Consider the following 17459-nt stretch of genomic DNA (forward strand, 5'->3'; position numbering starts at 1 on the left):
AACTGTCATTAAGGATTCTCAACAATCAATTTGCTACAGAAACCACCAAAACATGTTGCAGAGGGGAAAACAGCAGGCGGGATTGCTGACTGATTTTACATCACAAAACAAGTGACTTTCATTTCTCTGCAAGCAACAAAAAAGCGGCGATGTTTGGGGCTTGTGATGTAAAACAAAGTAACGGCTGATAGACGCGGGGGGGGTAAAAAGGTGGCCATACTACAAATAATGTGGCTTCCTGCAGAGAGGAAAGGGGAAACGTGTGGTAAAAGTGTGAATAAAGTGTGAATGTCTTTATTTGTTATAGAAAACATATCTCCCAGTTTAACCTGACAACCACACGAGTCCAGCACAAGGTTTTTTTGTCAAATGATATTTATTTATTAAAAAAAAAGAAAAAAAAGAATCATGATTTCCTTTTGAGGATAAGCGGCATAGAAGATGGATGGATTTCCTTTTGGTCACATTATGATTTTTCTGTCAGTATTATAATTATTGAATTATATAAAATGTATAGTACACATTCTTATTGTGTGACTTCCTGTGCACTTAAAATGCATTGGTATGGTCCTTGATGGTGTCTGAGTCATTGATTGTGTAGGTGGGGGAGTCACATGATTTTTTTGGGCTCCATAAATGTCACATCCCTATTATAGTCATAACAGTCAGACACACGCGTGTGCGCACACCAGGGAAAATAAGTATTTGATCTCCTGCTGATTTTTGTAAGTTTGCGACCTTACAAAGATAATGGTTTTATTTTAACCACAGATATGAACAGTCCATAACTGTAGGTTTATTTTTTACAGAATTTAAAAACAATCCATAAAAAAACATTACACAATGGTTCTAAATTTGTATTTGTCTGGGGGAAAATCAGTATTTGATCCACTATCAACCAGCAAGCTGGTTGTATGCCCATGAAGCACACAAACGAGTCCTGTTCTTTATTCCTAAACTCAAGTCTTTATGTGCTAAAAAAAACACAAGTCACAGAAATGTATTCCAGTCAAACCTCTCCACCACCACAGGTATGACAAAAGAGCTCTCTAAGGACCTCAGGGACAAAATTGTAGACCTACACAAGACAGGCATCGGCTGCAAGACCATCAGCAAGAAGCTTGGCAAGAAAGAGACCACTCATTACACAATAATTCATAATAGGAAGCAATAAAAGACATTTATTTATTCATTTTAAAATGTAAAAAATACATGATAACATAGATAACAGTACAAGATAAAACCTAAAAGCCCTCCATGCAAGATTTCACCTGGTGGGGTGAGGATGACTGTGAGGAAGCTGAGAGACCAGCCCAGAACAAGGGAGGAACTTGTTAATGAACTCAAGGGAGTTGAGATCGCAGTCAAGAATAAAACCATTAGTAACATACTTCGCTGGAATGGATTGAGATCCTGCAGTGCCAGCAATGTCAACCCTATTCAAGAAAGTACATGTACAGGCTACAGGGGTGTATTTAATCTTTTGGGGCCCAAGGCTAATTCAATCATTGGGGACCTTCACATCTTTGTACTGCACTGACAAAAAAGATAAAGTCCTTAAAATCCTCCTGGGGGATTATTATTACTTACCAAGTGAATCACCTCACTGCTTGCTGTAATTTATAAGAAGATTAAGCAATATGTAATATAGTTTACCGCTTTAATACTCACTCACTCTCACTGCGTCACTCTCAGCTTCATCTTTAAAACTACTGCATTCTCCTCGGCTGTGCTGCTGTCATTAGCGCCTAGATGGACTTGTGTGTCTACGTTTGCTGTGACTGTGAAAAGGTTGACACCTTCGGTAGTTTTGATAGAAACTGTTTTCCTGTCACCTTGTCCTCTTCTCCCCTCCACTCCACTGGGGTAACGTTGCTTCATTTTTCTCCAAACCGCACCAACAAGTTTGTTTTGCTCCCATTTCCGGAATCAATCTACACATGCGCAATAGCATGGAATAGTCCACTGCATGATAAGGGAGGGAGTAATTTTAAGCACGTGAATTAAGACAAAACAGTAATATGTACTTTAAATCGAAGACTAAAGTCAATAATCAATTTTAATGAGTTTGGGAGCCCCTGGAAATTGCCTGTGTTTGCCTAATGGTAAGTCCACCCCTGACAGGCTGATCTGCCAATGAACACCTGAATGACGCAGGCGAGGCTTGGAAGAATGTGATGCGGTCATATGTGACCAAAATTGAGCTCACTGGACTTGACGTGTTTGAAGGCAGACAAATGCTGAAAACCATCCCAGCTGTCAAACATGGAGGTGGAAACATTCTGCTTTGGGACTGTTTCTGTCATCCATCCAACTTCTGTGCTTGCCAACACTGGTATCAAATGCTTATTTCCCTCAACCAAATAAAAATGTATTTATAATCTTGTTTAATGTTATTTTTCCAGACCTTTTTATGGTTCATACGTTTGTAAGGGGGTACAAAATCAGCAGGGGATCAAAGACTTATTTTCTCCATTGTATATATCGACACACATACACACACACACACACATATAAAAACCCGAATAAAAACATAAAAAATCATTTAGGACTCCTGGCTCAGGTCTTGGAGGGCATTGTGCTTTCAACATACGTCTAACAGCAGGTACAAATATTACCTATTAGAATGGAGAACTAACCAGTTAAGTTTTCAATGCGGTAGTGTACCTGATACTACTGTCTTATTGGGAAGCAAAACAGCTCCCCGTCTGTTAAACCTGCACATAAAACCACAAAGGTAGTTTTTATTCCCATTTGTGAGGCCACTAGTTTCACATCAAGAGGAACCGTCACCCTTTGTATGAAGGTAACCGGACAACTGTCTTTTTTGCACCCACCGGTCTTTATGTCAGTAAAAAAAATGGCTGACCAAATCAGTCAAGAGACATACAGTATCTCACAAAAGTGTGTACACCCCTCACATTTCAGAAACCATTTTCATTACAGCGTATCTTCTCACGTTCTATTGTGCGCACTCGGATATATTTTAGAATAGTACAGATCGTAAAGCAGTATAGATTTACTGTACACTGAAAATGGTTCAACACACAGCCGTTATTGTCTAAATAGCTGGCAAAACTACCAAGATATTGTGCCTTGCCTACAGCCAGGCACAGAGGTGGTTGTTGTGTCGTGGACTCGGGTTGTGTGAATGCTGCCGGCACTGCGACTGTGACTACACAACTATCGTTGCGCTTGTGGAAATGTAAGGGGTGTACTAACTTATGTGAGATGTTGTATAATATCATAGTTCGTCACTCATGACATTTTCTTTAGCTGCTTGTTCCATCCACCTTGATGAATAAAAACAAATTTGAGAATAAAGTTTTGCTAGGCGACGTTACCAACACATTCGTGAGTAAAAGACGAAATTGAAATGCATGGATGTGGGCAAGCACAGTGTGTCCGACTTGATATTCTCCAATTGTTTGATAGTGCAAGTACAGTTTACAGTATGCTCCGTATAATACAGTAGATCAGGTGTGAATAATAAAGTCAGTTCAAATGAACATCTTCATTTATGAATCTATGAGGAAAGAATGTCATGACTTCATCAAACATACAAGTAGCATTTTTGCTTCAGTACTGTCAAAACAAACGTCTGCGGTGGACAGACTATGAATCCAACGAACATCACGCGGGTGGGATACATTTTATAATCACAGATGTTAAAAAGCACATTTACTTTGTGTAATTTACTAGTTTTTCCAAGGAAATCTATCTAGATTAGTATTTTATTACAATGATTTTTGTCCTTAGCAATAACACATTCATTCAAACAATGTGTTATCACTATGTTGTTGTTGGTGACCTTACTTCCTGTGCACCTGTGGTAGTATTTCCTGTCACAGTGGGCCTTGGGCCCCGTCAGTGACCCCCGCCCAACTCTCAAACCGCAACCTTCACACTAGCACAAATATACTTGTTAAAAAAAAGATTACGTTACGTTAGACAGGCACAGCAATGTATAGGTGTATATATAGCTGAACGTGACATGCATGTGATATTGGTTGTGCTTTACATGTGTCACTCCTGAATAAGTGAGGATCTCTGGGGGGAAAGAGTGTTTATAGCTGATGTGTTCAGTTCCTGGATGTGTTCATAAGTCTGCGGGTAGTGGCCATTGCTCTGCTGGTAATAGTTCACCAATTTTCTGGCAAACACTGGCTCCACCTAAAATGAAATGATGTCGATGTGTCAACATGTCGGGTACAGTAGTTTGAAATGATGCTTACAGAGGAAGGGACTTTTAAAGAAGTTTGACATGCCGTAATATATATATATATATATATATATATATATATATATATATATATATATATATATATATATATATATAATATACTTCACAGGTAAGGTTGTCAATTTTTAATGGTGTGCAAAAACAAAGGTTGTTTTATGAAGGTAAATAATGGAAGTTTTTCAAGTTTGTAGGTCAGATGGATTAATATGGATGACATTCAGTACACTACAGAGGAAACTTTACTATCAAAGGTCTCATGCTGCTTTCACTTACCTGGATTTGATTTTGTTCCTTTTAAATAGCTATGGACACAAACTCATTTAAAAAAAACAAAACAAATGCAACTACTAATGTAATATTTCCATAAACCACCCATACATAAAAGTGTTTGAGCTAAAGCTCTGTCACATGTGAGTACCTGTGCTGTGATCATTTTTCTTGGACGCTGTGGGTTGGGATACTCATCTCCAAAGCATAGAACCACTTGGTGTTTGGGTAGATGTCGTCCATTGTGGGCAAAATCTTGAAGCTCTGAGTGACAGGACACAAAAGGTTACAATTATTATTATAAATGTAAAGTTTAAAAAAAGCTTACAGTGTCCTACAATAAATATAAAGTTTCCCCTCGTGACATTTTCCTTGTCAAGACATTTTAGCTGGAAGCTGCTGCTGAGCTTGGTGGAAATGTGGGCCGTGAAATGGCACAGAAAACACCATCTAGTCATATTTGTGGTTGACCACAGGAGGTGGGTGGGGGCTCCACACAATGTGGGCCCCCTGATGAGAACGTGTGAGCAGCCTAAACACTGATAGGGACTTACCAAGCTTCGACACCTTTAGTAGGCCTTCACCATTATTATCATCCCCAGTATCTACACTGCCAGTAAGTAGTTCTCGCCACCAAATTACCAGCAGATACACCTTCGAATGACAAACGGCCTACATTCAAATGAAGTGAATTCACTTCACATGAAACAACTCCAGTGCAGTCAAATTATCTTTTGTACAAAAAGAATGGAAGAGTGCAGTATTGATAAATACACTGACTAATAACTGTTAACATGGCGAAACATTTGGCGCCAATTTTTTTAACGAACATTATCGATATAAACAATGGAAAATATTTGGTTTAAAATATAAACAAAAAGTTTGCCGGAGATGGGAAATTCAAACATTTGTAATGTTTGTACACGCCTGCGTCATCACTTTCAAGCCAGCAGTTTTTAAATTCTTCCTAAGGCTGCTCGGGCCTTTATTTTCTTTTTAACTTTTGTTTTTGCTCATGTAGCTTGCATATATTGTACTTAAATGTATCCACGTGTGTATATGCTGTGTGAATATGCTTCCGTGCATCTTTTTCCTTACCAATTAGAAACTGCTGGGTGTCAAACAGTTTACATGGCTGCTCCTTCTCCAGCTTATTGGGTTTATCCATATGGGGAGCAAGGGGTCCCTCCCAGAAAACACGTCCTTGGCAAAGGCGCCGAGCGTACAAGCCGTCTGACGTCATCCACAGAAGCACTCCTCTCTCCAAGATATCAGGAAGCCTCTCTGCACCCTGTCTTTGAGACTCGGGGAATGGGGATGGAAAGAGAACAACATCCTCCCCACTGTGAAACTTGTCTTGCAGGCATGATGGAGAGGAGGAGGGTGAAGGAGGGGTGATCCGACAACCTTCCGGGCTGGTGGTGGTCACCTCCTTGACTAAAGACTCTCTGTAGAATAGGGACACGTGCAGGCTGAAATCTGGAGCAAAGAGACATCATTTTTAAATTATGGCTGCCAATGGCTTGTAGGAGTCACTGTTATGTTTGTGGACCTGTAATGACATTGCTGTGGTCCACAGTATACAAAGGAGGTTGTGCCTCTGACAGATAGGGGTGGAAGGAGAACTGAAAACCTGTGACTTGAAACAGAAAGGCTACATTGACTTTCTACTATTCACTATTACGTATTAATTCACATGGCTGCATCTTACCACTTTCTGACTGAGACTCAGGCCATGGCCGGCTGATTGATGAAGGGTAGTACTGCAGCTCTCCATGTGGTCCACGGTGATGTACAGGAGGAATATGTTGCTGTTCTGGTAGTTTGTAATCCCTCCAGTCCCTTCTCTCCTGGGACACCATATAGGTTTGTACCTGGGGATGGAGGAAAAAATAAAAATAAATAAATTCATATACTGTATATATAGCTGTGTGTGTGCCTGTGTGTGTGTTTGTTTTTTACAATGGTTGTATGAGAATGTTCTTACTTGGCTGTGCAGAGATGAGTACGGAGGAATAAAACCAAAGGAATGTGATGCATCCTCAACACTGCTCATCTTCATTCCTGCTACTGTACCTGTATTAGATCCAATCATACAAATATATCTCACGTTTATTTAAAGTGCTCCTATTTTGCAAAACTGACTTTTTAAATGGATGTTCTAACAGTAATATGTGTCCCTTGAGCCTGTTTATGAGCACCAAATATTAGAAAAACCTATCATCTCCTTCACTTCGTTTGCGCCATCGGTTTCATGTCCTGGGTTTTTATGAAAAAATCTCCTACCTCCTAATACCGCCTCTGGCCCATCCCTAACTGGATGAGACCACCCTGTGTATACAGAGGACAGCTTTGTTAAAAAAAAAAAGAGGCTTCGCTACATGTTGTAAAATAAAGCCTGGAGCTTGGCCAACTATCCATCAGTGACCTAAAGACATGGGAGCTGAAAGGTCATTTTGTTTTACTTCAGCGAGTAGGCTAACCTACCACGATGTCACTGTTAAAACGTGATTGTAACTCACATAGCTATGCTAGTGAGTGTTGCTAACGTTTGTGTCCGTCCTCACGTCCCACTTTTTAATGTTACATTGTTGTATGTGATATGTGACATCTATTACGTTGGACAAGTGCAGTGTTACAGTGTATTGCTGGGTTTCACGTGATGTTACGTCTGGTTGTCGTCGGGCCCGCCTCAAAGAGATGGGGGGCAAACAAGCTTATTCCTACCTCGAAGTCGTATGAAATCAGAGCAAAAATGCATTCAACATTCTCGCATGTGGAAACTGGAAAAAGCAATTACTAAAATAATCCATCATAATGGGAAAAAAGTTCAAGAAACAACCAAAAAAACGCAGAGCTCTTGTGGAGTGATTGGTACTGATTTAGTGTAAGAACACAACATGTTAGAAACATTATTTTCATTATGTCTGACGCTGAAGACAAGCTTTTGCTGCCTTTTGATTGTCTTGTTTTCAACTATTTTGTCGTCATGCATCACACCATGTACACTCACACAATTGGTGCAAATAATTTCAAAGACATGCAATGTTATTCGCTTTAATTTGGTAAATTATTAATTTTAATTATTAAATTAAATTAAATTAAACCTCACGGTGCTCTAGTGGTTAGCATGTTGGCCAACACAGTAACTGTCTGGAGATCGGGAAGACCTGGGTTTGATTCTCCTTTGGGCATTTAATGTGTGGAGTTTGCATGTTCTCTCCGTGCGTGCGTGGGTTTTCTCCGGGTACTCCGGTTTCCTCCCACATTCCAAAAACATGCATGTTAGGTTAATTGGTGACTCTAAATTGTCCATAGGTATGAATGTGAGAGTGAATGATTGTTTGTCTATACTGTATGTGCCCTGCAATTGGCTGGCGACCAGTCCAGGGTGTGCCCCGCCTGTCGCCCAAAGTCAGCTGGGATAGGCTCCAGCATGCCCCCGCGACCCTAAAGAGGAGAAGCGATATAGAAAATGGATGGATGGAAATTAAATTATTAAATTAATTAATGATTATATTAATTATTACGTTATTATTATAACATACTGAGCGTGTATGTGACGTAGCTTATGCTTGTTGCCCATCTGCTCACTGGAAGTGATGCAAACTGCCTCTAGGTCATAAGGTTGAAAACCATCAATGTGTAAAAAGTGGATAAAGTGCACAATAGCGCTTCTTGGAGCCCCACACTGTCAGAGACAGGCGTGGACAAACACAGCTCATTAGCGTTAAAGCTACAGAAGCAAAAAAACGACATGTTCCCAGTAAGGCTTATACAGATTTTGGTTGACACACTTCCACTACACTATCGTGGGACCTCTGAGATGTATTTAAATTTGTTGAAAAATGATAGAATGTGGCACGTTTAACAAATAAGCCACTTCAGTCAGAGCTGTTATATTTTGCCTGTAATGTAGCTATATGTAGCTAAGAACACTCATCATTACGATGCAATGCAATCCTACACCAGTGAAAACTACAACAGTGCACATATTGTTGCACATGACGCTCAGCAAAGGTGTTTTTTTGTTTGTTTGTTTTTTTACCATTGTAACAGAAGAGTGCCTACGACTATACGAGATGGTACAGAATTATTTATGCATGACTGGCGGTGGCCTGCTTGACTGTGCTCTTGGTAAATGAACCGTCTCTCTAAAAAAAAAAAAAAACAGTATGGTTCTTTTTGGTACAGACTTCCTTTCTGCTTCCTGCTTGTTCAGAATTGACTACAGTACTGCATAAACAAAGATGTCCCAATAGCGTTACCTCTTTTGACTCCCTCTGGAATGATCCTGTAGACTTTGTAAGGCTCCGAGATGTCTAGTTGGCTTCTTTCTGTCAGCTCGTCAAAGTCATTACTTTTATTGAGAGCACAGCGTAGTCTTGTTTTCCATGTTGGAGGGTCTGGCTTGTCTACACCTTCCTTGTATTTCCCTTTGAACAGAGCCCACGCCTGAAACAATCATGGAATAAAACCACTCATGTGGCCTTTTTTTTCTTTTTTTCTTTTTACCAAAACGGAAGGTGCAAATAAGATGTATTCAGAGGTCTGACCTTGAAGAGTGCAGCATCCTCCTCTCTGTTGTAGTCCTGCTTGCCTGCATGTTTCCACGGAATCCTGAAGATGGTCTTCTCCATGTTCTCCCAAACTAGACCTGAATATCTCTTGCTGTCAATCTGATCAATTAGCCATTGCCTCAGTTTGCCGTTGCAACATCCAACTGCTTGGCCATTGTCTTCTTCTAAGTTCATGTCTGTGGGAAGGAAAGGCAGGGTGCATTATTATTACCATTAAAAAAGGTCACACGTATGTTTTCATCACATTTTATACAAGGAACAATTAACATTTTGGTGCATATTTAAGATTACTTGCATACGTTTGTTAACCTTGCAAAAATATGTGTAATTTCTCAACAGATAATACAAATATCGATGGCAAAATATTGTACCTGTTGTGAGATCATTCAAACAAGATATGCTGGAGTTGCATGGGTATTTATAATGTGGATAGTTTGGCCTTGATGGAGGTCATTATTAATAAGCCAGACTGGATGTACTATACATTTCTTTTGCTATTTCACTCAATGTAATATGTCCAGTACTAGTCAAAAGTTTGAAGACGTTCAAAAGCATGAAAAAGTGTCTCCAATCTTTTGACTGGTGCTGTCAACAATAGTCATACTTTTATCAGAGGCTGTCATTTCTCTATATGAGAGCACCACACACTACACCATTTATCCTCAAGATACAAAAAAAAGGTACCAATTTCAGTCACAGAATTGAAATGCTTGTTTCAAATAAGACAGTGGCTTACCTTTTGACCAGAGGAGTTCCTTCACTCTGCATGGACTCTCCTCTGTGTCTTATTCTTAAATCTTACCACTTGACTTGCAGGGGGAGGGGCCTGACATCACATTTGCTGCTGAGAACTGTTCATATAAAAGATGCTCAGCAGTCAGGTGCTACGCGAGAGCATACAGTGGGGATTCCCTCCAGTGGACGCTGAAGAACCATCATGCATCTCTAATTTTGCCCCAAAATGAATAATTATATGATTTTTCTACGTTTACTGCCCCCAAGCGGCAAGCCATGTCAATGTTGCTTATTTATAGCCATTTTGAAGATATGTACCGCAGTCTGATGAAAAAACAGTCTTGATGTTTTTGTTGATTGTCATGCATCACCTCCCTTCCACATGAGAAAACAGGAATAAGGGCTACCACTTTATCGGCACACAGCACTTTAGTCTTACCAGTATTAAAACTCACAAACGTTTTTCAATATATCCAAATTTGAATTCAGAGTGCCACAGTATTTAACAACACACACAGTGCACACAATGTATAAGTTAGGCCAACAGTGCACCAGAAATGTCAATCAATTCATTGCAAAAAACCATGAATGCGTCATATGGCTCTTAACATGGATGTGTTCTTGGTCATGACAAAAGTCCAGACTTGATTGGTGGTTTCACAGTGTAGCAAGATGGTGGCAGCCCTTCCAAATGATCTTAGAGGGCTTCCTGTGGGGTTGATTCCTGGTTTTCCGCCTTCTCGTCGATGACTTTCGAGGCTCTGGCAAGCAGCTCCCGTATATCAGCCTCATCGTTAAAAGCGTCCTTATATTCCTTATGAAGCCACTCTCTCAACTGTAAGAAGTGACAACAATCATTAAAAAAAACAATGTAAAGCAATGCAAAAATGAAAATCAAAAGATTTTAAACCATCTGTTGCAAGATTGTTTATATATTAGAAAATGTTTATTAAAAGTTTCGGCCAAGGCTATCCAAATGGCTTATTTTTTATTGGCTCTCTGTCCTCTAAAAATACAATTATGAGACAGAAAACTAAAAAAAAAAAAAAGAACAGCAAAAATGGACAAAAGTGGAAATGTTGATACTAATAATAAAATATGTCGCCTATAACACAAAAGATACAAGCTGTTTTTTCTTTAAATATTCTATATTAGTGCTTCATAAATAGGGCGCGAGACCCCCTTGGGGGGGCGCTGTGAGGTGTTGGGGGGACATGAGAGGGAGTAGTAAACTCATAAAATGTTTTCAAAATTGGCACGTCTGTTAGTGTCTTTATTCATGCTTGAATGATGCTGGTGGCAGCGACTCATACAGTGGTTTGTACAGATAATTAAATACTACAGGTTCACAATAGAATTTCAAATCAGGGGAACGTGAAAACATTTCTGCCCCCTGGGGCGGCATGACAGAAAATAATTGAGAATCACTAGTGTATATAGACGGTACAGTGGAACACGCTGATGTCGTCTTTATGTTGAACATCTCATCAAGTCCCAGTCTACTGTGTTAATATTACGAAAAAGCACACGCTTAAGTCCACATTGCCATACAAGGTCGACCGCTTTTGTCAACATAAAATATGACACCCAAAAGGGTCATTTCTATGAAAATTGTTCTGTTTATGTCGAAATGTATTGAAGTGTAATGAAGTAATGTCAACTTTGTCATTATCTCTAAGCAGCAAGAACCAGCAATGTACTGTAACTACCGTCTCGTTACATTAAAACGTCTTACACAGCATTCAAATCTTTTTTAGATTGTCACCACCGGGAGAGAGATTTGCACATGTATGAAAGCTTTATTGTCGTTGCAGTAACAACATGTAATTGATAAATGTATAAAATATTATACAGTAAAGGCAGAGGTATGACGATGAGGCAGGATGACTGTGCACAAATCAGCCTTTTACAAAACAGTGCGATATACTGTACCTTACAGCAAGACGCATTCTTCACCTCTCATGGTCTCTCATACTCTAACTAGCAGGCAAACGCCACTCCCCCCCGACTCCTCAACCCTTGAATCACAGCTCAGAACCATTCACAATACTTGCTACAATATCATATAAAAATAAAAGCAGCAAAATAAAAAAAATGAGCACAAATGGCGGAAAATGATGACAACAAACTGCCGTAAACCTCTTCACTTTATTGAGTAATAAAGAGCCGTAATAAGTCCAATGTAAGCTCTTTCTTTAAACATTAACTGTCACACAAGTGTAAATAGAAGTAAACCACTGTAATATAATTGTTAAAACAATAAAACACTCCTGAGTCCTAACTCTAATGACAAATGAAAAGGCTGTAATAAGTAATATATATGCACTCCCAGTCAAAAGTTTGGACACACTTACTCCTTCAAACCATAAAACCGTTTAAATGATGATCTAATAAGTCGCAGAATTACCTCATACATCTCATTACATCAACTGTCATAAAGTGTAAAAAGAAGTTAACTAACTTCATCAACTTGAGTTGCCTCAAACTCTTGCAGCTGGTGCTGGAAGCCCAGATTTGGACCAGCAGAGGGACGGACCACCCTCACGGCGGCCAAAGCCTCCTTCCAGCCCAGACTCGTCACTGTCATAATGTAGGCCACCACCAGGGTGACGCTGCGGGACACACCTGCCAGACTGTACCAGGGAAGGGATACACAGTAGGAGGACGCATGATGACATTGCATACAAGAGTTGTTATACTGTATCAAAGTGTTATCGTCTGCTAATGAAGATGACAGGAATATGCAACAGAACTGTCCCACAAACCTATTTTATTAGGTACACTTCCAAATACTCACACTACTTGATCACTGTCCGAGAGCTGTTAATACTGTTTGTTTATCTTGGTTATAGTTGTAGAACAACACTATATATAATATGATATGATATATACGTGAATATATAAATAAAATTGAATATAATAAAATGAAACATTTGTGAGGCCGCACGGTGGTCTAGTGGTTAGCACGTTGGCCAATACAGGAACAGCCTGGAGATCGGGAAGACCTGGGTTCGATTCTCCCCTGGGCATTTCTGTGTGCGCGTGGGTTTTCTCCGGGCACTCCGGCTTCCTCCCACATTCCAAAAACATGCAGGTGAGGTTAATTGGCGACTCTAAATTGTCCATAGGTATGACTGTGAGTGTGAATGGTTGTTTGTCTATATGTGACCAGTCCAGGGTGTACCCCGCCTGTCGCCCGAAGTCAGCTGGGATAGGCTCCAGCATGCCCCCGTGACCCTAATGAGGATGAAGCGGTATAGAAAATGGATGGATGGATGGAAACATTTGTGATTGGTGAGTGTGCACATCGTACTTTCTCTGTATGAAAATGTACAGCATTAGACATACCAGCACTAGTCTTATGCAATACATACAATTATTTTCTTATTTGATTAATCAGAAGATGGCTATTTCAATTAAGTGAGTAATCGGTTAGGCCCTAAACAAACCAAATCAACACAAACCAAACACTTAGTGGTTTGGTCCTCAACATATCAGAAAAGAGGCAAAAATGGTGATCACTGTTTTCTAAAAATAAAGCTGATGTGCGTGAATATGTTTTACCTCAAACACAAAGATAATAGGTCTGCTTTCAAGTATGACTAAGGAAATGAAAAAAAAGCCAATTTGAGAGGCTAAAATCAGTGGATATTTACATTTTTACATAAAAAAAAAACAATTAATGGAATACCAAAATAGTTATCAATTAATTTGATTATTTGCCGCAGCTCTAGAGTGCAAATAACAAATCAAACACCATTAGTGGCAACTTAGACCAGCTTCACTATAAGGCATTAACTCAGTTTAATTACATTTACACAACATCACACTGACAGATGTCTGACACATTTTTCATATTTGTATTACCAACTGTAAATGCTCCTATTATGTCTAGATTCAACTAGTCATTAATTTATAATTAGCGGCATGTCAAAAAACGGTGGCATTAACAGCTGTGTCTGAAAAATATAATGCAAATCCAATTAAAAACCCATTTTATCAATAATAATTAATAATAATTTGAATGGACTGCCCTCTCTGTACATCTCGGACCTCATCCAAATCTACACTCCAGCGTGCACATTGAGGTCCGAAGGCCAGCTCCACCTGGTGGTGCATAAGACCAGACCAGGGGAGACCGGGCCTTTTCTGTAGTTGGTCCAAAGCTGTGGAACACTCTCCCCCCTCATGTAAAAACGGCCCCCACAATTGAAACCTTTAAGACTCGTCTTAAAACCCACTTTTATTCTCTGGCTTTTAACTCAGCGTGAGTCGCGTGGTCCACTGTGTCTTTTATTATTTTTTACTTTTAATTGTTTTACTTATTTTAGTTTTTAAATTTAATTTACTTATTTATTTTTTACCTACTTCTTGGAATTTTTTGCTTTTATTGTTTCTACTTCCTGTTTAAATATTTTACTTTTGTACGTTTCTTTGTTTTTATTTATTGGATTTTTTTAGTTTTTACTGTAGTGATTTTTATTTATTATTTACATTTACATTTACATTACCTTATTTACTTATTATTTGTGGGTTTTGCTAGTCTGTGCAGCACTTTGGAAACAGTGTTTATAAAATGTGCTATATAAATAAAGTGGATTGGATTGGAATTAGAGTTTTACATGCAGAAACCAATGCAAAATACTATGACAAACGAAATGGATAAATTAACATTTATCAGGACTTTTACCTTTACTGAAGACTTGATGGTAAATACAGCAGTGAGTGGAGGAAGGAGGGCAGGGGACAGAAGAACCGCGGGGCCACAGTTTCACTCTAGTCTGTTATAAATGTAACTTTAAAGAGTGGACGGTAAGAGCTGTGTACTACAGCCATACTCAATAACAACACTAACACTTAGAAACATGCAGTGTGCTTGGATGCCTCATGAGCACAGAGTGCACAAAGTTATTCATTGTTCTGTGCGCGTTCTATGAGCAAATAAACCACACACACACACACACACAAACACAATAAAGATGATTTAAGGATTCCCTGGTTGGAATCTGTCTATAGTGCCCCAGCTCTAAAGGGGCTATCCACACTGAAATGTTTTCAGGTCAAAACAGAAAATATTTTATCGTTTCAGCCTGGGATAATTTATCGTTTCAGAGTGGGATAATCTGAAAACACCTTCTTGTCGTTTTCATGTAGACAAGCAACCCTTCAACTTCTTTTTGAAAACAATGACGTCACTGACCCGTTGCCGTCACGTGACCAGAAGTGAGCTCTGCCGACACACCAATATAATAGCTGAATATTTCGATTAGCATGACTCACCCCAGTTGACGGTCTCCTTATATTTTCTTGTCTTAAACGCCATAATGACTCGCAGATGTAATTCCACTTCTCATATGTCTAGATGAGCCTTGGAAAGCGGAAGACAACCGACTTACACGCGTGCGTTCTTTCTCCTTTGATGGTTTGGTGTGTCACGTGGTTCCATCTACGTGTGTGTTCACAGGGCCACACAGAGGTGTGCCTTGTGTATTACATCGTTTTCACTCAGCGATGCGTTCCAGTATGGATACAACTATTTAGTAATCTGGCACAGTGTGGACGCAAATTTTTTTCAACCCGCCAAAAAAAGAATCTCCATAGCAGAACCACTTAATCTATTTTATTTTATACAGCCACCAACACATGGATGATTTGTTTGGGCACTCGATTCCACTGAGTAGTTTGTTAGGTGCATTCTTTGGCTGTATGATAACCAGGACAGTTTACGAAAACCAAGACATATTTTTGGCAATAATTTCCATCCAAAAATATACCAGGGGGTACAAAAACCGAGGTATCGCTGTAAAATGACAAGTTTGGAAATAACAGTCTCTCTCAAATTTCCACCTCCTTCCAATTAACGCCCCGTTTTTTTGTAAATAAACGTATTCGTCCAATGAACAGATGTCTGACAGTGTCATCTTTGTAAAGGCAGACTTTTGTCCAACCTCTTGCAGCTAACAGCTCCCTCATAATAATACCGCATAAGCACAATGCCGTCTACTAGTTACTGTGCTGTTCTGGGAAGTTCAAAAATAGGCTTTTGTTTATCATTTCAATCTTCACTATGCATCACTGGCACATCCTGAGTACTCAGTAGCTGCATTAAATGAAGAACATATTTATATTTGAACATAGTGATAGAGGAAATCCAGTACAGCAGCAGTGTCTATCTTTCTCTTACCAGTGAACCAGGCAGCCTTCTCCTTTCAGTCGGGACTCATGCATGAACATGATACTTTTTTTAAAGTGCTGAGTCCTGTGGAGGATAAGAAAAAAATGTTTTTTAGCTTGTTGGTCACGTTCTGCCGCACTGTTGTGCAAATGTAATAATAATAATACATAACAATAATACATAATGTTCCATAATGAAAATTATTCATCATTTCTGAAACAAATAAACTACCTGTATATAATACCATAGTGTTTTACTGTATGTTGCGGTGGCTGCTGTATATGTTTTGCACCTGACTTTTCAAACCCGGAGGAACTAGGATGAGGGTGTAGTCATATTTCACATTTCAAACACAGCTCTAACTCTGTAGACAAATTGGACAGTAAGGGGTGTGTGTAGATCCATGACCACATGCATGGGTATGTGAAGTGGGTGCATATAAATAGCTCCAACTATTATGCTAAGGTGTGCAGAGACTTTCTTCTTACAGCTGAAAGCCGAATCAAACACCATTGTTGATGCCTTTGCATGCATCATTAAACGCCAAATGCGAAGTGAGCTTGTGGAGGCATATCATTTACACGCTTGCATGAAGAAACAGAACCTCACGCCCACATTGCTGCACGGCACACGGACATGAAGCAGTCCTCTGTCTTTTCTTGTTCTGCTACACAATTCTGTTACTTACAGGTTTTGTGTGGGCAGGTCGGCCGCTGAAATGCAGAGATAGGTCATCTCCTGTGGGACAGAGCCAGAGTTACCTGATTAACGTAATGAGCGGAGCCTGAATTATGATCCAACAGAACATGCTAATGATCCACTGGCCTCAGCTGCAGCCTCCACCTACATGAAAACTCACACTAGCACACACAAGCTATGACAACCATTTTTAGCCTGAAGAATCACATTTAGTCCAATGTCTCTTATGGATAAACTTCCTGAACAACCTGACAGGCTGGTACGTTCACTCGGGTCATGCATGTAGAGTAGAAGGCTCTGCCTAAATAACAATATGGTGGCCAGCAAGGTGACATTACCTGGAGGATGGGTGCTGCACTGTCATGAATGGACAGGATGTGGGTGATGTTGTTCTTGGCTAACTGTTCTCGGTCTCTTGCATCTAGCATAAACAAATCACACTGTAAACCAAAGATAGACTGGAAGAATAAACCTTATCGCCGTACCTCTGAAATTCCCCAAATATAAGTCAGGCAGGACCTACAGGGGGAGAAGAGACTCTGAAGCCATCAATGTTGTGGTCGGGGCTACAACAGCTGAGTGGACAGCTGCCAAATAGCAGATAACTTACTACTTACATAATAGTTCTTTTAATAATTTTTAATAATAACACTTTAAAAAAACACCAAGTTACTATCTTTTTAAAAAAATGATTAAAGTTATGTTATGTATTCAATCAAAAATTATTGTGCTAACAAAACGACATTATTACTTCATTAAC

At 39.5% G+C, this 17459-nt stretch overlaps 2 protein-coding genes across 5 annotated transcripts in view; both read right to left on the bottom strand.

Moving 5' to 3' along the window:
• On the bottom strand, nucleotides 1-9961 carry irf4a (interferon regulatory factor 4a). Of its 3 annotated transcripts, XM_054768233.1 has the most exons (9): nucleotides 9827-9961; nucleotides 9067-9266; nucleotides 8779-8965; nucleotides 6498-6586; nucleotides 6222-6384; nucleotides 6063-6149; nucleotides 5609-5989; nucleotides 4662-4774; nucleotides 1-4173 (listed from the first exon to the last, which is right to left on the bottom strand). In XM_054768233.1, the coding sequence occupies exons 2-9, from the start codon at nucleotides 9262-9264 to the stop codon at nucleotides 4027-4029; spliced, it is 1365 nt and encodes a 454-aa protein (XP_054624208.1). In that variant the 5' UTR covers nucleotides 9265-9266; nucleotides 9827-9961; the 3' UTR covers nucleotides 1-4026. The 3 variants fall into 3 exon arrangements, with proteins under 3 accessions (XP_054624208.1, XP_054624211.1, XP_054624209.1); XM_054768236.1 differs by lacking the exon at nucleotides 6063-6149; XM_054768234.1 differs by lacking the exon at nucleotides 9827-9961 and having other exon boundaries at nucleotides 9067-9427.
• dusp22b (dual specificity phosphatase 22b) overlaps nucleotides 9626-17459 on the bottom strand; it is a 12561-nt gene continuing 4727 nt past the window's right edge. For both annotated transcript variants that reach the window (XM_054768237.1, XM_054768238.1), the window contains 6 exons: nucleotides 17185-17218; nucleotides 17038-17120; nucleotides 16689-16738; nucleotides 16010-16084; nucleotides 12287-12458; nucleotides 9626-10660 (listed from right to left, as the gene is read on the bottom strand). In XM_054768237.1, coding sequence (XP_054624212.1) covers nucleotides 10523-10660; nucleotides 12287-12458; nucleotides 16010-16084; nucleotides 16689-16738; nucleotides 17038-17120; nucleotides 17185-17218 — 552 coding nt within the window. In that variant the 3' untranslated portion in view covers nucleotides 9626-10522. The remainder of the gene's footprint in view (nucleotides 10661-12286; nucleotides 12459-16009; nucleotides 16085-16688; nucleotides 16739-17037; nucleotides 17121-17184; nucleotides 17219-17459) is intronic.

The sequence above is a fragment of the Dunckerocampus dactyliophorus genome, chromosome 2 (genome assembly GCF_027744805.1).
Source record: "Dunckerocampus dactyliophorus isolate RoL2022-P2 chromosome 2, RoL_Ddac_1.1, whole genome shotgun sequence".
Lineage (NCBI taxonomy): Eukaryota > Metazoa > Chordata > Actinopteri > Syngnathiformes > Syngnathidae > Dunckerocampus > Dunckerocampus dactyliophorus.

Bases quoted from the DNA above. Each gene is read 5' to 3' on its own strand.
- irf4a (XM_054768233.1), bottom strand. From the start codon at position 9,264: ATGAACTTAGAAGAAGACAATGGCCAAGCAGTTGGATGTTGCAACGGC. The intron at 4,775-5,608 runs GTAAGGAAAAAG...CCTGTCACTCAG, and splicing joins CACCCAGCAGTTTCTAATTG to AGCTTCAAGATTTTGCCCAC. The intron at 4,174-4,661 runs GTACTCACATGT...ATTTCATTTTAG, and splicing joins GAAAAATGATCACAGCACAG to GTGGAGCCAGTGTTTGCCAG.